The sequence below is a fragment of the Juglans microcarpa x Juglans regia genome, chromosome 7D (genome assembly GCF_004785595.1).
Source record: "Juglans microcarpa x Juglans regia isolate MS1-56 chromosome 7D, Jm3101_v1.0, whole genome shotgun sequence".
Lineage (NCBI taxonomy): Eukaryota > Viridiplantae > Streptophyta > Magnoliopsida > Fagales > Juglandaceae > Juglans > Juglans microcarpa x Juglans regia.
This window is the reverse complement of record NC_054606.1, coordinates 26,532,461-26,554,103: the sequence shown is the minus strand read 5'-3', so window position 1 is coordinate 26,554,103 and position 21,643 is coordinate 26,532,461. Positions and strand designations below refer to the sequence as shown.

At 39.0% G+C, this 21,643-nt stretch overlaps 1 protein-coding gene and 1 long non-coding RNA gene across 4 annotated transcripts; one reads left to right on the top strand and one right to left on the bottom strand.

The window, feature by feature from the left end:
- Positions 1 to 882: 882 nt before the first annotated feature.
- Positions 883 to 18,084, bottom strand: LOC121238804. The gene is made up of 3 exons (XR_005935175.1): positions 17,946 to 18,084; positions 11,535 to 11,542; positions 883 to 893 (listed from the first exon to the last, which is right to left on the bottom strand). It is a non-coding gene; the product is annotated as an uncharacterized LOC121238804 (long non-coding RNA).
- LOC121238802 lies at positions 12,897 to 21,643 on the top strand. 3 transcript variants are annotated; one of them, XM_041135836.1, is made up of 5 exons: positions 12,897 to 13,302; positions 13,429 to 13,622; positions 13,922 to 14,138; positions 15,350 to 15,445; positions 20,999 to 21,643. In XM_041135836.1, the coding sequence occupies exons 1-5, from the start codon at positions 13,207 to 13,209 to the stop codon at positions 21,017 to 21,019; spliced, it is 624 nt and encodes a 207-aa protein (XP_040991770.1). In that variant the 5' UTR covers positions 12,897 to 13,206; the 3' UTR covers positions 21,020 to 21,643. The 3 variants fall into 3 exon arrangements, with proteins under 3 accessions (XP_040991770.1, XP_040991768.1, XP_040991769.1); XM_041135834.1 differs by having other exon boundaries at positions 12,912 to 13,302; positions 13,922 to 14,243; XM_041135835.1 differs by lacking the exon at positions 20,999 to 21,643 and adding an exon at positions 15,694 to 15,828 and having other exon boundaries at positions 12,923 to 13,302; positions 13,922 to 14,243; positions 15,350 to 15,489.

The window sequence follows — 21,643 nt, the reverse complement described above, 5'->3', positions numbered from 1 at the left end:
CCATTCTTAGTCGGTCCCCAATAAAGTTTATCCTCCAAACTCATTCTACTCACGGGTATAGTATAAACAATTGCAGCTTCTTCTCTATTAAAAGTCTCCCTAACCAAATCATAATTCCAGCACCCAGTATTCTCATCAATTAGCTCAGCCACAGTTGCTTCCCTTCCTAAAGTTGAAACTGAAGATTGAACCATGTATGATGAAGGAGTTGGCATCCATTTATCAACCCATATCTTTATCTTCTTTTCATTACCCACTCTCCTTCCCATCCCTTCTCTAACCACATCTCTAGACTCCCACAAACTCCTCCAAATAAAAAAGGGCCCTCCACCAAGCTTTGCATCCATAATAGAGCAATGTCTGTAATATTTCTCTTTCATAACAGTAGCAACTAAAGATTCAGGCTTGATTAGTAGTCTCCAAACCTGTTTTGCTATCATTGCCTTGTTTTGATCTACTCGTGCCACTCCATTTCCTCCAATGAATCTTGTTGTCATTCTTCAAATGTCCCCACCAGAACTTTGCTATTAAGAAAGAAATTTCTTTGCATAACAGTTTAGGCAACTTAAAAACACCCATAGTGTACGTATGTTGGGAGAGCTTGTAAAACAGCTTTTATCAGAACTTCTTTTCCTGCTTGTGTTAAGAAACTATTCTTCCAGTTGCTAATTCTTGCCCAAACTCTTTCTCTAATTTCACGAAAATATTTATACTTAGATCTACCCACAACATTAGGTAGACCCAAGTACTTGTCAAAATCACCACAACTTCTTACTCCTATCACTTCTACTAGACTGTTTCTTGTTTGCTGAAGGGTATTAGAACTGAAAAAGACTGAGGTTTTCTATCTATTCAATTTCTGTCCAGAAGCAGCTTTATAAGAATCCAAAATTCTCTCTAACTGTCGCCACTCATCTATTTTGAACTTACAAAAAAGAATGCAATCATCAGTAAACATTAAATAACTAACAGTTATTCCACCCCTTTCTACTTTAACACCCTTCACCAAACCAGTCATCTTTGCATGCTTAATTAAATAACTCAAGCCCTCTACACAGAAAAGAAAATAGGTAAGGAGACAATGGATCTCCTTGCCTAAGTCCTCTTGTTGGAATAATTTTGTTCCCTGGTTGGCCATTTACAAGTACTGCATATTGAACTGAACACACACTACATAATCAACTCAACCCAATTTACGCTACTGAGTATATTTGCTAGATTAAATATAATGTTAGCGTTTAAATAATTATATGATATTAGTATTTATTGAATTCAGTATATAGCTGAATATTTTATTAGATTAAAGTTCTTGATATGTATTTAGTTGATTAGAATGTTACGGCATGTTTTCTAGAAAATTAGTAATGTTTAGTACTTCATATAGGTCACGAGCTATGACATGAGATTGTGGAAGCAATGCTAAGAAGTAAGTATTATGATCATACATTTATGTGTGCTGTAAATATTCAGTTTTTGCATGAAAAATGTGATGTTTACCATATGTAGAGTTTCTTTCATTAACAGATTTATATTGCAACTTGAGTGAATGATAAAGCTAAGGGTGCAAAGATTTCAACCATCTTTGCAGTGAATATTCATGCAACCTTATGCAATTTGGCTCTTTCAAAGAAAGATATAAGAGAGTTTTAAAACTCTGATTTTTTTTTTCTGGTGTTGCAATCATTGAGTTTCAATTTCTGAGCTGTAAATTGAAATACTTCAATCACACTCTGCTATACCCAATTGCACATTGCTCTGTTTTGAGTATATGTCACTTACTATAGAAGGATTTTATTTACATACGGATTAACTTAGAAACATTGAAATTTCGAAGTGGGGTTAGATGCAAATAAGTTTTTTTCTGTCTCATTTTGATTTTTTTTTTTATTTGCATAGCATATGCTGTTTTATGCTAGTGAGAAATACCCATTGGAACTCCAAGTACATTGCAGAGGTACTTACCAAGTTACCATTCATACCTATGCCTTCTTACATGAGGAGTCGAGGACCAATCTAGGAATGCCTCTTCTTAGGTGACTTCAGCAGTTTTGAACACACAACCACCTTGGTTTTTTGGATTGTTTGAGCATTAAAGATGCTTTGTAAAGTAAAAGTTGACTCTAACCTAGGATGGGATGTTCTCATCATATTTCAGACTTCAGTGTTGTTTATGACCAATATTGGCTTAGAGGACTTCGATATGTTTTATGTTGTATTGAAGGCTTCCTCTCATGCGGAATAGTGAATTGTAATTTCATCTCATTTCATTCTTTTTAAAAAAATCATTCAAATGTATTTGTTCGTACCAGCAACTTGTGGCTTCTGAAAGTTCGAAGACTTTTGACTTGCTTTCATTTTCAATTTTTCTTGGAAGAAAAACTATATATTCTGCCTCTACCTACACTTTGTTTGGTACTTAATTCAAAATAATGTGAATACAATGAACAACGTGCTGGAAAGAGGAAAAGTTGAGAGAAATGAAAGGTCTTCATTTGTGTTGAAGAAGGTGGACTTCATGGAAAGAAAAAGAAAAGAGAAAAAGACGACAAAATTAATGAATATGTAGATCAACCAGAACGTCACGTGGCATCTTATTCAAGATTAAAAAAAGTCCAAGAATTAAAATACCATGCATTTTGATAGGTCCACGAGTGCACTTCGAGTCCATTTTGTGCCATTAAGAAATTAACCAAAATTGGTTAGAATGATTTTTATTTTTTGTATAGAATGGTAATCAAAAATTTTTCTAGTATACTCATCTTAAATAAATAAATTATTTCTTAAAAACGGGTCAGGTCGGAACACTCGCTTCTTTAGAAACTGTTTCCGGGTCAAGTAATCGGCTAATCAGGATGCATCTTAATCGGGTCGGGCAGAAATATTGATTTCAGTTCGAGCCGGGCAGGATGAACAGTCCTAAGTAGGTAATTCATGGTAGATGGGTGGCAGTTTGGGATGTTTGTGGAAAAGGTGGAGACGACTTGTTATAGATCCATGAGAGTCGGAGATGACTTGTGTGAATCATGAGGACATTGGTTCGGTGCAAGGACTAGATCTACTAGAACGAGGACGATGAGAGGAAAGCGGAGAGCTCATGTGTGGTAGTCAGTGTGGAGCGTAGGGTAGTAGATCGAGACTCCAAGTTCTATTCTACAAAAGTAAAAAAAACTAGCCCAAAAATGCAAGAGTAAGGAAAAGGAGCTTGACCAAAATGTGAGGTGTAAGAGGATTTCCCCCACTGCGCAAAGCCCACTGGGCCTCAGCCCAATGCCCGGCATGAGTGCCCCAAGCTTGCGCAAGGGGCAGAACATCTACCAATGAGGAGCGCCGAATAGTCGAAAAGACAGATCAACCTGACAGTCTACAATCGCGTTTAGAAACCAAAGACTTGCATAGGGCTCGGCGGGAAGTGCAAAGGGCCTTCGATTCATTGGCAGTAGACCATCCACGGCTCATATATACCAGACGCGAATTTAGGAAACCACGTCGCATCAATGACACTGCTACCGAGCTATACACCTCATTTATGGAGTTGTCATAGAGCCACGCCGCATTAAAGAAGGTCTGACAACAGAAACAAAAAGGAAGACACGAACTTTGTGGGGACAAAGACGATTTATCCCCTCATAAACCCATGGTATAAATAGCCAACTCCAGGTACGAAAAAAGGCTCTCTGATCCTTAAACTCATTTACTTATTCACAAACTTCTAAAAATATTTACTGATTTCGGCATCTTTTGCAGGTTCGTTTCTAAATATCTGAGTTGTTGGAATCTGGCTCAAAGGTGTGCGAAACATGACGTTAACAGTGGTGTCATGATGTGGGCTTATCGGGTCACGGTAAAAAGTCAACCGGGGAAACCCCCTTCACCCTCGCGTACGGTCACGAGGCGATGCCGCCTATAGAGATCGGAATCCCCACATACAAAGTTTAGCACTTTGAGCAAGAGTCCAATGATAGGTAGTTAGAAGAACAACTAGACCTGCTAGAAGAAGTCTAATTAGAAGCCAAAATAGGGACTGCAACCAACAAGAGAAGGACTGAGAGGTGCTTTAACAAGCGTGTGTGACCGAGAACATTCAGAGTCGGAGATCGTGTACTCAAAGAAATAGGGACTACAACGCAGGATGAAGGAAAGCTAGGCCACCGATGGGAGGGCCTCTGCGTGGTCATCGCCACAAATCGTCCGGGCTCCTACCGCCTTAGAGACTTCAAAGGAAATGAGCTACCGCATCCGTGGAATGCCGAACTCCTAGGAAAATACTATTACTAAACCGATTTGTTATTATGATCTTGTGTGTACTCATGCACTAGTTGTGGGCCCTAATAAAAAATCTTCTTGTTTCATTGGCTAATTTCAGGGACATAACACAACATGTTAAGCGAGTTTTGCTCCAAATGAATCGACAATCTCCACCAACAAATCAATTCGCTAAACGGGAACTCTATCGGCAATTTACCTCCCCGCAGGGTGAAAATGGAAAGGTATGCCTAAAAGGTTGCCTTGTCCCTCTCGTAGAGGAGTGCGGGTCGGTCCTAGACCATCCAAAGATAAAGGTTTAGCTTCCTCGTGAGCGTTAACAGGCGGGAACGGGTTCAGTAACAAAACTGCCCGAACAATTTACCTCCATGCGGGGTACTATAGGGAAAAGTAGGCCAAAAAGGTTGACTTATCCCTCCTGTAGTGAAGAGCGAGATTAGTTTCGTGGCTACCCGAATTACTTATCCCCACCCTTGCGGCAATGAAGTGTGAGATCAACACCAGCCTGACTCAAATTTACTCTTTCATGTGATGTCAACGGGTGGGAGCGGGTCCAAAACAAACTGCTCGAACAACTTACCTCCCCACAAAGGATGATAGGCGAGCAGGTGGCTTAGCCTCCTCGTATGAGAGAGCGGGACCAACCACGGGGCAGCCAGAATAACTTATCCCAACCCCCATCACGACAAATGAGCGGATTAGCCACATCGTTGTCCGAATTACCTCCCCACAGGGCAACAAAGGGAAAGGTAGACCTAAAAGGTTGCCTTATCTTTCCTGTAGTGGAGAGAGGGTTCATCAACGCACACGACAATACAGGACAACCAAGACGGACATTGGCAACAGGCACTGCACTGCATAGAACGGGGAACCCAAGTTTGCGACATTAACTTCTGTGACGAAAAAGCAAAGTAATAATAATATTCTCATTTTCCCAAAGGAATGGATGCAGCTACATTAATGAAGGAAGATGGACAAAGTTCCCAGCTGCCTAGGCTAGCCTACTTCCCTGCGGACTAAAAAGGCAAGCCGGGCCTAAGGCCGACTTGGCTCCCTACGGGGGAGAGCATGATCAGCTTCACGACTACTAGTAAGAACGAAGAAGATGTGGAAGGCGCCTGCACATCAAGCAAAGTCGGGAAGGCTTGGAAAAACGGATACATAGCAAAGGTCAACAAAAAGAGCATAAGCTGGAAGACCGCCAGCAGGTAGGGTCGTCGGATGTTTGGCCAAGCACTGGTGGGGTGGATCATGAGGTGTAATGCGGCAAACCCTTGAGCTCGAGTCCTACCCAGGCCGACCCTTAAAAAAAAAGAAGCAAGGGGAAAAGGACAGTCGAAAGAAAGGCAGGAAAAGCATAACTGGATACAGTAAACAAAAGGTAATTTTATTAATCACTGAAAGCTAAAAGGAGCAAGTTACATCATAAAGCCCCAAAACTACAAAAAAAAAGTTACATCATAAAGGCATAAAGCCACGAGGAACAAGTCGCGACTCGAGACCCTATATCATCAAAAAAACAAGTTCCAGTGCCCGACCGTAGACCTAGACCATAAAACGGCTACGGATAATCCAAGAGGACCAGAAGACCACACTATTCTCAGACCCATCTGAAACCAGATGAGTTGAAAATCTCCAACAGCGACGAAGATACCGTCAAGAATCAAAACATCTTGGAGTTGATTTTTATGTTGAGAACCGCTTACCAGACGAAGGTCATCCACCACTGCAGCCAAGCTCGACCAAATTATACTTCTGTGGGAGTAGCAAGTAGAGATCTCCACCACTACGACATGTTGATAACGCCCGAGATAACCTCGAAACATCAACAGGGATGCAATGAGGCAACTAATTGAGTTGTACGGTGGTGACCATTGCCTAGGAGACGCCTAAAACCACCCACCGGCTAAGGAGAATAGCTTCAAAGTCGAGTCTCGTAAGCAAAAGAGCAAGAACGAGTGAGGCACAATAAGCAAAAGGGGAAGAACGAGAACAAGAGGTCCCGGACCCAACAGTGGAGGATTTACAAGGAGATCTTCCCAGAAAATCGGCCCTAAACAAGTGGGGTCATTCCCCTCAAGGCCATCACCAAGGTCACTCGGGATCAGGCTCTTACCGAGGATGTCGCACTGCCGCAAAGACGCCTCGTGTGGGGAAAAATCTCCCACATTCATAACCTGGAGATCGCATTGGGGGTTTTAAAGAATGTGAGTCTTCATCCGCTCCAAGCCTTCTTTATAGCTAAAGTCCCAAGCATCGTCGCGAACACCATGGACATAAGACAACTCCTCCCGCAGACCTCGGAGGGCAACTTCGCAGCCTTCAAGGACTAGTCTGTTTACTTCCAGGGCAGCCTCTGCATCTTTCCTTCATTGCCTTTCCTCCTCATCATCACTGACTCGTTAAGATTTTGAACTTGAGTTTTGAGCCTTTTGATCGACCAACTGTCTGTGTCCTGTTGCCTATGCAGTTCTTGATATCGGCCTGCAGCAACTCAAGCTCCGATTGGCACTTGTCAAGGGATTGCTACATCGTCTCGCAAGCAAGCGAGGCCTCAATGCAGAGCTTGCTGACTTCCCCCTGGGAGTTGATCAAGTCAGCAAGGGCTTCCTCAGCTGCCTCTTTCTGCTTTTACTCCACGACTGCACAATCCAAGGACACCCGAGCCAGCAAACGAAGGTCACGGTTCTCATTCCTCAATTTCGCTTGGTTGTCCACAATAAAGGTTGCCAGACGCTCCAATCCCTATTACATAAAGCAAAGTCAAAACTGAAGGAAGGGAACAAAAGAAAAGTCCAAGGAATTTGCAAGTGAAGTTTTACCCCAATGAGTAACCTCTAGAGTCTACCCTCCATCTCGTGGAGTCAGACGGCATGACCGGGCAGAGTTGTCATCCGAAGGTCCGCCGTAACTTCTTCGATAACTTCCTCGCCCTTCCCCTCGTCGGACGCATCGGGCACGAGAGCATCCTAGACCAAAACGTCAGTCGCTGCCGCCTTGACACTACTTGAGGAGGCAACGTCGACCACAACTCCTTGGGTCGACAACCCGGCACGGGGAGGGTACGCTGTTGGCACCATCTTTTTGGGTGCTCGTGGGGGCACCTAGATAAAAAGCGCCATAACAGATGACCCCTGGAGGGATGGGGACATTGGAAATGGCGTTTTTTTTCTCTTCTCTCGATCGGCGGACTAGGGGAACGATTGCGAGAGCGGCATAACTAGTTTTCAAGGGAAACCCGTGTCAAAGTGCAAGTTGGCCGGGGGAGCCAAGTACCGGTGAAGGCTATCCTTGATCAACAAAGCCTCCAAAGAAATCTCGCTCGGATGTGCCTTCACCCAGGCTCAAATGATCTCGAGCCTCAACCCCTCCTTTAAGTTCGGTTTGGGGCGGCTACTTATGTCTTCGTCTACGATGCCCTATATAGCACATACATGGAACAGGCGCTTGAGGGTCTACCTAGCCAAGAACTCTCACCCTTTGCTCGACAAGAATAAGAATGTACGGGTGTATCCCTTCGTGATGGCATGTCGCATCTCCACCCAGACCAATTCCTAATCCGGCTGGAAACTATAGATGTGACGACCCTTCCGCACAACATTGTGAGTAATGAAGAACTCACGGGCCGTAAGGTCTTGGAAATCTGACCTGGCCTCCTCCAAAGTATGGTGCCAGAAGACACAACATGAGCCTAGAATGCTCCATGCAAGGGGAGGAAGCTGAGCAAGCACCAACTCAAAGAAGCCCAGCATTTCTAGCACCGGTTGACAAAATGGCAGCCTGAGGCCGCAAGAGAATATGGCGGGGTACACCGCCACCTCGATGCCATAGCCCACCGCTCCGTCGGTGGGGGAAGGCACCATGAGCTCCACCTTCGAGGGGATCCTGTAAGTTGCCCTCAACTCCTCCAGTTCTATAGAGGTTACCACTGATTGCCATGAGAACCCTGCGAAGTCGTCCAGGGTAGAACCGCCACGGCCAGCCACAACCTGAGCACCACCAGAGGACACCGCACATCCAGCAGGGTGTGAATATTTCTTCGAAGCCATGAAAGATAGAAGGAAATACAAAGGAACTTTGAAAGAAAAGGAAAGAAAGACAAAGGAAGTGAGAACTTAAGTAGCAGAGCAAGAGTCACAACATGAAGGAGAAAAGACAGAGTGAGTATAATGGGTTCCCAATGTGGAGGAGGACCCTTATATAAGCGGGGTTGACATTTGACCTCCTGAGGCACCACAACTCCACATATCACCAAGTGTCCCCCCAAAGTACCAGAATCTATTGATTATCGCGATCACTGTATAGTATATTAGCAAATACTATGTGCAGAATTAATGGCTGTGTAACACGAAGTTATGACGTAGAAATTGAAGGGCACCATTCAATGCGAAAAAGTAACTGACGCCACATTGCCACGTGGGTGTAAAACGAGCGTTTGCTTAGTACACAGCAAGGAAGGCTGAGAGATCTAGCAAAGTGAATGGTTAAAGGATGAAGAGAATTTCTCTTGGACCCGTCCGAGAGGAATTGGCAGGGTAACTATAAGGAGATTTTTCCCACTGCGTAAAGCCCATTGATCCTTAGACTCATTTACTTTTTTACAAACTTCTAAAAATATTTACTAACTTTGGCATCGGAAGTTATCTGGCCCTAAGGCCACCCTCTCCAAGTTGCACTTCTCTTCATCTTTTGTAGCTTCGTTTTCGAAGACTTGAGTTGTCGAAGCCTAATCCAAATGTGTGCGAAACAGGACGTTAACATGAGGTTTTTGGTGTGAAGGAGAAGGGAGGAGCTGGAGCTCTTCCCTCCACCCCAGAGGTGGTCTCGATTGAAAGGCATTGGTGGTTGGAAAGGGAGCCTATGGGACTGGAGAGAAATGATTTTTTTTATAGGTTCATATGTTCAAACATCCATACATGACAAATGGTTACGACGACAATTGATCAAAGTCTTTAAAAGAATAAACATGCACCATATGAATCTTTCTGGTTTATATAACACTCTTCTGCCTTGCTATTTGAGTTAGATTTTCATTTCCATAATTTCTTCATCTTTCATCTATGTGCTCACTGATGGAGAGATGATTTTTTAGATTTTAAGGTAATGTGTTATTTTTTGTTTATTATCCCAAGTCAAAGTGTTGACTTTTTTCCAAGAATATTGTGGACAAGAAGGTTTTTTTTTTTTTTTTTGGTTGTATTGGGACAAGAAGGTTTGGATTGGTACATACGTAACATACTTGCCCATTTGTATATTTGTATAAAGGAAAATAAAATATAAACAAAAGGTTTAAATATATTATAAAGAGAAATATCATTTTTAAAGAAGAGTATTGTTAATGTCGTGTTTCGTACGCCTTTGGGCCAGATTCTAGTAACTCGGGTATTCAATATTGGGCCTACAAAAATGAAGAAGAAAGAACCTGGGAAAGGGCGGCCTTGGGGCCGGGGAGTCTCTCATGCTAAAGTCAATGGAGTATTTTGAAAGTTTGTAAATAATGGGAGAGTCTAGAGAGCTTTTCTCATACCTGGAGATTGCTATTTATACCGGGAGTCTGGGGGGACCAATCGTGCCTGCCCCCATGGAGCCCATGTCCTTTTTTATTGTTCCCTTTGTCAGGATCATTTAATGCGGCGTGCCTCTGCGACGACATCATTAATTGTGGCATGTTGCTCGAGTAGTGGTGCTATTAATACGGCGTGGCTTCCTAATTGCTTTATTCTGCAGGTCCTATTGGCCGTCCATCGATGTTCTCTTGTCAAAAAATCAAAGGTTCTCCATCTTTTTCGTTTTGCCCTATACAAGTCCCCATGAGAGGGATGCGGCCAACGGCGTCAAGCCTGTTCGTCCCATCAGCCATCATTGCTTACTTTCCCTTGCAACGAATTGCTTCGTGGGTAAGTTTGGGCTCTGAGGCCGGATATCGAGGCGAATCTCATTACTCTCGGCCAAGCGCTTAGTGGGCTTATGATTGAGGGGAAATTTCCTTACAAGTATGATATCTCAATTTTATTGATTACCCTCACTTACGACGAATAAATATCTTATACAAAGAGGGGAAACTTAAGGATTACATGGATAGAAAGAGAGTTTCAAAACCAAGTTCCTATAAAATAACTAAAGATTATATATAAAAACATAATACAACGATTCTAAGAATTAATGTAGATATATTAGTGCCGAATAGAAGGAAGCCATGCACAATCCATAGAAAAAAGAGCAATCATATATTTAAAGAGTTGAAGGAGAGTCGAAAAACTTACCGTATGTCCCATGGCGCCATAGTCGGCTAAATTGTCAGCTAAAACATTACCTTCTCTGTAAACATGACTGATATTAAAAGAATAACAATTCTTGAAATGCAAAATATCATCCCGAATGTCAGAGTAAGGCCAAGGGAAGAGAATCATTATTAATCAAATTAACAAGGAGAGAATCAGTTTCAACAATAAGATTAAATATACTAAGTTGATAGCACAAAGTTAAACCAACTTTTAAAAGTTGATAATTATGCAAACGTGTTGAAGTAATGCCAAATGTTATTTGCCAGTGAGTAGTCCGAAAAAATATAATTTGCATTTTCAATATAACTCTCGCAACAAGAGGGATTCCATTATGCCAAAACTTCCAAACAAAAACCAAAATCTTGGTAGTGAGGATATGATTCCAAACAAAATTTATGGCCGTGTTGATTGAGAGGTGATCTCGCAAAAGTTTCCAAGCAATTTCCTAATTTACCATCATTAGAATGTTTGCAGACTCTAATATCACAACCAAGCTGGAGAGACAGTGTAGTGGTTAACTTTTTGAATCAAAGAGAGGTCGCCAAAAGTAGAGAGCATAGGAGAATTCCAACCAATGGAGGAAGAAACATCTCTAAGAAGAAGATGGGGTTGTTGATATGGAAGCCTTTCTGGGCTAAGGAACCGGTCCTACTCTAGTTGTCATACCAAAAACTTAAAGCACATTCCTTGATTTTCCGGATGAATGACAGAGAGATGGTAACATATAATTTTTCAAGAGCTGGAATGGTAAGGCTTATTCGTGATAGTGTCAAGCGAGAGGGGCATTTCTCATGTATTTATGGTGAAGAAAAGTAGCCCAAAGAGAAGTAGATGTGAGAAAACACCAAGTTAACTTACAAGGACTTGAAAGACATAACGTAAGTTTCTACTACTTCCTGAATGGATAATATGGCACCAAGAGATCCAGCTTCTTTTGGTAAGTTATTCATCATCTTTTAGAGTTGGTTTAGTTACACAAAACTAAACTATCTCATCTTATATCATCTCATATAATCATTACAATTTCTTCAAATTTCTATATAAAATATAATAAACAATTTAATTTTTTCAAATCTCAAAATAAATATAATATTAAAAAGTAATATTACAATAATATTTTATTCAACTTTCAACAAAATATCTCATCTCACCTCATTTGAATTACGTAACCAAACTAGGCTTTAAACTATTATTCTCGCATCATCCTCCATTGTATCATCGAATTAGTAGAAAGTTATTCATCATTCTTGGCTTCCAACATTTAATGCTACACAAGGATATGATGTGAGGATGGAGATTGAGATGATAATAAATAAAAATTTTCTATTATACAACTCAAAATTCATTTCATCTATCCTCTCTTCTTCATCCCATTTCTTCTTCATTTCTTTTTCTTATTCTTCTCTGACCTTTTTATATTTTTCCTTATTTTCTTCGTTTGTTCTTCTTCTTTGGCCTTTGCTGCTTTTTTTTTTTACACCAAAAATACATGTAACATAATGATAAAAATAAAGATCTGATATTGGAATAGAGCTGAGGGCGATACTCAACTTTTAGGACATAGGGTGTAAACTGAATGACATTGGTAGTTTGGACAGTTTATATTTGTCAAAATTAAGAATGTATAGGATGAAGGAATCGAGGTTGTAGCAATTAACTTTAGATGTTTTTTTGCATGCATGAGGGAGATCTAGGGGGGAGTATATACTTCTACCCAACCGAAACAATAGAAAGGGAAATGCTCTCTTCGACCTAATTTTTTGGGGGAAGGGGGGAGAAGAAAAGGCATGAGTTGTGCTACACCTAATGGTCAATGTAAATATCGCCTCTTGCATTACAATTCTCTCTCTCTCTCTCTCTCTCCTCTTTAGCTTCCCCTTTTTTTCTTGTCTTAATTCCAGGCCAACTATTTTATTAGCCTAAAGTACACGCTTCCTTCCCATTGGTATATATGAATAATGTTGGAGTAATTATTTGATAATTTTAGAATAACAAGATGATTTTCGTGTAATTAACAATTGACAATTATGTAAATAATTTTAATGTTATAAGTTTTATTTATAATAAGAGTTGAATAACAAAATCTCGTATCATGACAAGCTTCAGTATTAATATAATAATATGAATTTTTCTACTTATCATTTTTACATTACATACTTATTAAGAAAAAAAATAAAAAATAAAAATAAGGATGATGAGTAAAACTTTTCTACGGAGAAACTCGGACATATATTCTAAAAAGTCCAAAAAAAAAAAAAAAAAAAAAACAAGAAAAGGAAAGTTAGTTTCGCTTTGTTGATTCTGGTGGTGATTGGCTATGTAGTATGTACGCAAACCGGTAAATTGGTATTTTTCCCTAAAACAAAGGTACCATTTATGGTAACATGTAATGCCAATATGGCAGTGTGGAGCTTCTTTTTCTTTTTATTATTAGCCTAAGGAGGAAGACTATATATGTACGTATACATAAGTATTACAGACTGCTTCTTCTCCACCTTCCATCATCTTCATCTTCCTTAGTGTCCCGCCAAAATGAACACTTCGGCTTTGGGATTCATTTAATTTGGGCCCAACAAAGGGAATAGGGATTTGGGGGGGGGGGGGGGAGGAGGGAAAAAAAAAAAAAAAAGGGAGAAAGGAAGGTGGGTGGCTTCTGCTTATGATGCTTTGTTCATCACTGAGGGATCGAATACGACCTTGGCTTCGCGATTACGACCGCCTTCAATCTTTCGCCGTCATCCTCATCTACATTCAGGTTACTCTTCATTGATCATTCTCCCTCAAACTTAGACATTTTCATTTTCTAAATTTGACTCCTCTTACAATCTCTAATTAACTAGGGTTTCTATTTTTTGTCAAATTTAACAAAACCACGTTATAGATTGGTTGCGCATTGATTGGATCATTGGGAGCATTATACAACGGCGTGCTGCTCATTAATCTGGCCATAGCCTTGTTCGCACTGGTGGCCATAGAGAGTAGCAGTCAGAGCCTTGGGCGTACCTATGCGGTTCTCCTCTTCTGCGCCATCTTCCTCGATATCTTTTGGTTCATCCTTTTCACTCATGAGATTTGGTTCGACCACCTTTCATCTTAATTTATTCCCATAACGTATTTTTGTTTTGGATAAAAGTCTTCTAACTTCTGCCCTTTTCAAGGAAACTTCTGACAATTCTTCCCATCTTGACTCGAAACCTGCTTGGAAAATATTTTTTCAATATCAATTTTTATTCTCCTTGGTCATACTATATTTGATCCTCTGCTATTGTGAGTTTACATGCACTGGGCGCGCTTTTGTGTTTGTTCTGTTTTGAACAAGTGATTGTGTTGGCTATTCTAATCTCTCGCTTGACAGAAACTTTTTCCGTATGCAGGGACATTTCTTCAGATAATTATGGGAGAAAAGTTATATTTTCCGTGAAACTCACTCTGGCAATGCAGATCATTGGGTGTACTGTCAGGTTGTCTTCCTCATTGTTGTGGATTCAAATTTACAGGTTGGGGGTTTCATATGTTGACACTAGAGTTCCTCGAGAAGCAGATTTTGATATAAGAAATAGTTTTCTGAATCCTGCAACCCCCGCTGCCTTGGTGAGACAATCCTCAGATTCTGATGACATTTTAGGAGGCTCAATCTATGACCCTGCTTATTACTCATCTCTCTTTGATGGTCAAGACAATAGATGTTCATATGGGGTATATTATTCTTAACTTGCATGCAATAGAACTTCTATTTGAGTTTTCTTCTTCCTTTTTGTTTTGTAAGGTCCTATTTGAATTTTCTAGGATGAATTTTGTTTGTTTGTTTCTAACTTTTTGGTGGAAATTTTATTTCTTCATTACGTGGGTATTGATGTGGAATGGGAGTTTCTTCATAGATTTGAAAGACACAGAACCGGCATTTTGACTTTGTAATAGATCAGTTATGGGGTAATTGGCATATGAGTTTATTGCTTACTTGTTTGAGTGACTCAAAAATGTATACAAATTATAAGATTTCACTCCAAAACCTGTTTTGGGTATCACTCGTTGCCACGTGATGGAGAGAGGAGATCCCGCACTGATGGTGGAGGGGGAGGAAGTCTCCCCCATCTCACCATCGGTGGGGTATGAGGGGAGAGGTGGAGGTAGTCTCCCCCATCTCACCAATGTAGTGGATAGGGAAATTGTGGTGAGGGCTCCCCTCCATTTGAGGGTTTTTTTTGGGGCTTTTTTTGTTGTTTTTTTTTTCATTTATATTTTTAGGACACATGGCGCTGCGTTGTTGGCTTGACATGTAAAGTTTCACACATGGGCACTTCTGCCATTAAATCTTGACAGGGGAATTAATTTGGCAAAGGGCTAAAACTTAGATCCTGATTTGACAGGAAAAAAATTATGAGGTACTAATCTGGAAAAATGAGAAAATTCTTGTACTAACTGGACAATATCCTTGAAATAAACTTAAGCAGGTTTTGGCTAATAAGGTTTTTTTTCTCCCTAGTTGAATTTTGGAGGAATGCTGTCATCATCCTTGCCGGGAAATCCTTCTGGACTCTCTGTTTTGTTATAGATTAAAATCTTTTACATTGTGCTGTCTTCTGCTATGATGGAAATAATTTGACTACTTCTGTGTTTTGAAGTTGTATTGTTTCATATGTTTATAAACTGATTCCTATATATCGGGATTAATGATTCAATGAGTTGAGTATTGTGATGTTTCATTTGTTCAGTTGCTTCTATCTCTACCATACATTTCATATATCTATGAAGGTATTCATAATTGTTTATCATTCTTCAACTCTTTTTGTTATTTATTTTAGGGTCAAAATCATGGAATTGGTGACAGTGGGCCTGCTTCTGCTGCTGAAGCTTCTCAGTTGAAGTTATCTGTGGATAGATCATTTCAGGCTGGAGATGTAAGTATCTATTAATGTGTTTTTCTCATTTTCTATTAGCTACAATTGATAATTTGGTCTGAATACCCTTTCCATGGGGTTTGCTTTCATTATATAGAAGAGATTTACATAGTGATTGCCAGATTTCCAGCACCTAAATGACAAGGTAAGTATTTCCAACGTTATTTACAGCCTAATTATCTGCAATATACAATCTAGATAAAAGGAAAACACCCCTAAAATAGTACCAATCTAATCCCATAACAAAAATGACATCATCAGTCCGTAGAAGTGTGCTTCATTCAGATTTTTCCACGTCACATCTTTAGTGGGAGTGTTTCATCACTGTGTGGAGGTGGATTGAACTTTTTTAAACTATTTTTGTCTCATTCAATGTGTTTATTGTATATTGTGTGTGTGTGAGAGAGAGAGAGAGAGAGAACCCTTTTACTTGAACTTGTTAAATGCATCTCTTTTTTTTCCCTCTTTTTCATCTCTATTTGGCAGTTCAAGGCGTGCTTAGAATTTGGGGCTAGACTATTGTCTGATTTGGCTTGAACATTGAGAATTATTAGCATTTGCATTCGTAGCATTCAAGTAAAGAAGTATTGAGGTGATATATGCAGTGGCATGACAAAATATTAGGTTTTGTCTATTGTCTAGCAGAAACTAATCGAGCTCCATTTCATCTTCCAGAAGCAGAATGTATACACCTTGTGTTCTTAACATTGACTCATTAATAATTTCTTAATTATAAAAAAATAATTGACTTGGTAAATTAATCCGTAGGATTTCTTTTGTTGGATTTGCTGCATTATGAAGTGTCATTGTTTTGTTTTGTCATTATTCTTCTTTTAATTTAGTTATGCATTTTTTTGTACATTTGATTGGATTTTTTGTCAATAAGAATTCAAAGTGCAAATAATGCATTTGCGTTTGGAAGGAGTTTTTTTTTTTTTTTTAATTTTTTTTTGGTTGTTACTCCTTTAGCCAGAAACCCGTAAATTTTTAGGTCCAAGAACAGTCATAGATTTCTTTATATTGTTATTCCCAGTTTCAAGTAAATGAAAAGCAATTAAAAAGTGCAAAATATGGTAGTTTGATTTAGAAATGAGCAGAAGATCGTATTCACAAGGTAATAGATATCCAAAATAAATAACTTTGCATGTCTGTTCCCATTTGCTGTATTGGTAGCCTCTCTCAGGTAATGTATTTCGACTCCCTAGATTTGACTGTGCATGAATGGTTGTCAATTTTGGCAGCAAATGTTCCTAAACAGAAATGTGAAGAAATTTGGCAAAATTGATTGTCCTTCTGTTATTTTTTATATTAATTTGAATTCCACACATTCATTTGTCTATTTGTGTAACACCTCATTCCCCTATAAATTCATTTTTATGAAATAGAGGAATCGGTGAGCTACTAACCTTTCCTTTATTTTTTTTTTCCTTAAGGAAGCACCAGGTATTAAAGATTTCATATAATAAATAGTCATTCTTTATCAAAATACTGAAAATATAAAAGAGAGTATGCAGAAGCTCTTATTAAAAGAGATCTGTAATGATCTAGGCCTCAACCTCGCCTCCTTGGGCCAAGTCCCGTCCTGTAGTTCCATCCTCATAAATATCCTCACCTAGGGTGGTTAAAACATACAAAACAATTAGTTAAATACTCAATAAGTAGTACATCATACGGTAAACATAATAAACATAGGGTTTTCTTGAAAGGCATGCAACTTGATTCTTATACCAACATAACATGTACTAAGCATAACTCATTAAACTTGGCTTTCCCTTTCTTTAATGGCCAGCACACCTTAACCTCTATGTGCAGGGTTGTGCACCATTTCCACTGCCTATGGCCACAAGGGGAACCGCTTACTTATCATAACATACTATGGTGGACCGCGCTTAAGTTTGTGGCTTACTCATTCATCTATAACTGCATTGGTATCATGCATCTCTTATGGCCATTCTTATGGCCTTGTTTGGATAATGAGTTGATCTCAACTCCTGATCTAATCTATCTCATCTAATCATTATCATTTTTCTGAATTTTCAAACAAAATACAATATGCAATTCAATTTTTTCAAATTCCAAAACAAAAATAATATTAAAAAATAATATTCTAACAATATTTTATTTAACTTTTATCTCATCTCATCTCAACCCATTATCCAAAGCACCCCTAAATCTTCTTTCATAACTTGTCTTTTATCTTTCTTACCATGATGCTTGTAGAACACATAATGACATATCTTATCGTAATCATAAATGAAAACATTTTTTTTTACAAGTAATAAATCATAAATGAAAACACATCATGATGCATGTAACACATATTAACATGACATTCAAAAATCACTTTCATCATAACTTGATACTTAAATAGGGGCTTCCAATGAGGGCATACATACATAATGCTTTTATAAAAGACGTTTACCGTACATATGTGGAAGGGTATGATCATGTTAGTTACCTCATAGTGCTAATCTAATATTTCTAGCACAAAATCGGTCACCTATAAAATGGGTACATAACTTGTGTCAATGTCTAATCTTAGAAAATTTCTAATTAAACACATATTTCATAATTAAAACTTGAAATACTTAAATAACTTATATTTCCTCAAAACCTAAAATCCCCATAATTTTACTATCCCAATGATCCATACTAGCTTCATTAATCCCAAAAATCGTGTTAACTCAAAGAAGTCCTACAACTTCAATTTGAAGTGTAACTTGGCATGACCTGCACAGATGTCCAAACCCATACTTGGCCCATTAAGCACTTCAACCTTCCTTGCATGACGCATGCATAGTCCGTAAGCTTAGATATAACATTATAACATATAGCAAACTACAAGCGTACTACTTATAAAAAAAAAGCAAACTACAAGCGTACTGACCTAGTGAACCCGAGAAGTGAGCAGCCTTAACGTACGTGTGTGCATGAGATAGGGAGAACTAACGTGAGGGGGAGATGATTTCAGAGAGAGCAAGAGGCTTACCGAGAGAGAGAGAGAGAGAGAGAGAGAGAGAGAGAGAGAGAGAGCTTTACTGAGAGAGAGAAGGGGCGGGCCGTGACTATGGGTGGAGTTGGGTGGCGTCGGAGCAGGTTTTTGATGGTGGAGGGAGGCGGTTTGTGATGAAGCTGGTGTGGTTACGGCGGGGCAGTTCATCTATTTGACGTAACCGAGGCTCTCATTGTGGTGTAAATGTCTTCCTTCGACATGGGAGGGGCTGAGCTCATGGGAACACCAAGTGCAGTGGTTAGTGGGAGGAGATGTGCGGCTTGCTCTCGGTTTGGGCGACATTGCTCTATTTCGGGTGTGGAGAAACAGGGGCTTGTTTTTCGTTCTTTTATGCATGTAAAGCACAACAACCGCAAGGACTCGCCTACTACTCCGGTGGCTGCGCAAGGCAGAGCTGGTGGCGATGTTGACAGTTGGCAGACTAGGAGCTTTGTGGTTGGATGTGGCTGGTGGAAGCTTGAGACATCTGGTTGTTGCTGTTTGGGAGGAGCTATGAGGACTGCACATACAAACCGACGGTGGAGAAAGTACAATGTACCCATGCAATATGGTTGTTGACTACGGCTGGGTGGAAGGGAAAGGAAGGACTTGCGGGCTTGCGGCAACCCTAATTTTGTGATGAAGGAGGATGAGTGTACATGCATGGTTTTATACATTGGTCTGATGGGTATGTGTATATATATATATATGAATACGGGTTGGGCCTCTTTTTGTGGCTTGACTCGATAAATCTCAATTGGGCTTTTCAAAAATATTGGCCTAGTAATACCATCCAAAATCATCCTCTAAACCTTAATGGGCCTTAAAATAACTTTTAGGCCTACAAGGCTAATTAAAATTTCTAACCAACCTTAACAAATTAATAGCTCGTGGGTATGGGTGTAAATCAATCTGGTTGGTCCAGTCCGGACCGATCACAACTAGTGGACCGGACTAGACCATTAGCTATCGGTCCAGTTTGGTCCGGCCCAGTTATTTTGTTATTTTATTTATTTTGTTTCATCTTTTTTATTTTTGCAAATAAATTAATAAAAAAATTATTCAAATTACTAAAATTAAATTAAGTGAATTATTAGTGTGGAATATGTAACTAACTCATTAAAAAAAATATTTAACTCTAATTATATTTATGATGTTGATACTAGATAGCTACTACTTACTAATTTAGACTTTATTCTTTAGTATGTATAATTATTAATAATTGCCTACATTTTATATATGGTTAATGAATATCAAATAATTTCATTGTACATAGATTATTCATGCTTGCTTGCAACTTAGGTATTTAAAAAAATAATTACCTAATTACTTGAATTAAGTGTAAATAGTAAAATATGTATGAATGCAATATGTATCTACATATATTATCATAAAATTTATGATACAATATTATTAATTGATAGCATATATTATTTAACATTTTATATGGTCAATGATAATAGATTAGATGAAAATTACATAATTAATTTATATAATTATTATTTAAAAATAATATATTTTATTATTAAAAAATATTTTTAAAAAATAAATATTTCAATCGGTCGATTTCAATCCAGTCCGGTTCAAAACTTATAGACCCCAGGACCGGACTGAACCCCTTCGGTCCCACACATTGTCTATTGAAACCGCCCACACCAAATTTCGGTCCAGTCCAGACCGAATCACTCGGTCCGGTCGGTTTTTCCAGTCCGGACCAAAATTGTTTCACCCCTACTCATGGGCTATTCCATAATGATCAATTACACATAATTTAGGTCCAATAAAATTATCCTTATTGAATCCCTAATAATATTGGATCGGGTTGTTACATTTTGATTTTTTCCATCTTTCTTAAACGTTGTTCACCCACATAACCTCCAGTGGCTAAGTGGGTGAACAATGACCTTTTCATTTTCAACTTTTGTCCTTATTTGCTCTTTCTCGAATTATTATGACTGCAGTGATAGTAGTTATGGGGTTGTTTTTCTGCTCTTTACTACGCCTTCAAAGCTGTTTTGCTTTATGATCTGCTTGGGAACCTTCTGATTTGTTATATGGTTCATTACAGGATTCATTCCAGCATGTTAGCATTCTATGTTTAATGTCAATTATGTGATTGCAGTTGAGTTGAGTTGAGTATAAAAGAAAGAGTTGCGTTTTGTACGGGATTGCGGTTATTTTCAGGCTTGAATTCCTTGTTTCAATTTTCAATAAGATATTTAATAAAATCGAGACAATGTTATGCTATTTCACTGCTTTCAATTGTTTTTTTTTTATAAGTAAAAATATATTAATATCAATAGGCGTAACCAAATACACTGAGCGTATACAAAAGAGAACACCTAGCCCATAATAGAAAGCCCCTAAATGAACATCGCCCAAAGAGGGAGAAATTAGAAACCTATCCAATATACACCAAGCCCTATTGGAACAAAACATGCCTTCCCAAAGCAAAGGAGTATTTCACTGCTTTCAATTGTATTACTGCCCTTATAATTTCCTTTTCTTCACATAGAATGTCAATTTGCTACCTGTATTTTAACTTGATATATTCCTTGCAGGATGAGCCCCAAACAGTTTGAGCTAGACTATTTGTAAAAAAAAAATTCAGGCATTCACTCATCAGAATCATTGTTCTGAGGTTTCTATTGGTTATTCAACGAGGCCAGACTGCTTATGGGAGTGGGTTTTAAACAGTTGCAATTTTTAGCCAAATTTTCCCAGGGTAAAAGCGCTGCAGATCAATGTTAAAAAGAGAACAGGTGTCCTCTATTTTTCTGAACGGTGTGACAATGTCAAAGGTTTTCCGATTTGAGAGCGGAATTTGGATTCATACCATGACTTTACCCTGTGGAAGCCATCCTGGCTAGTTCTTTTAAGGGTTTGGGTCAGGTTCTGAGAAAATATGCACGTGGGTTTACTTTTCTTTCCTAGACATGCTTATCGTGTAGTGCAGTTTGTCTTGCAATGAACTCCAGTGTTCCATGGTGGGTCTAGGTTAACATTGCAAACATCATCGTAGTCTGCAATTCCTGTTGATTGCATTTTGTTCCCCGGGCCAGATTGGCGAACCATTTTAGATACTAGTGGCTCTTTTTCTTAAATTGTATTTATTTATATATTTATTTTGGTGGGTTTGATAGCCCGATAAAATGTCATGATTCATCATGAACTGTAAGCTGGCAATGCAGTGGATGACTTTTATA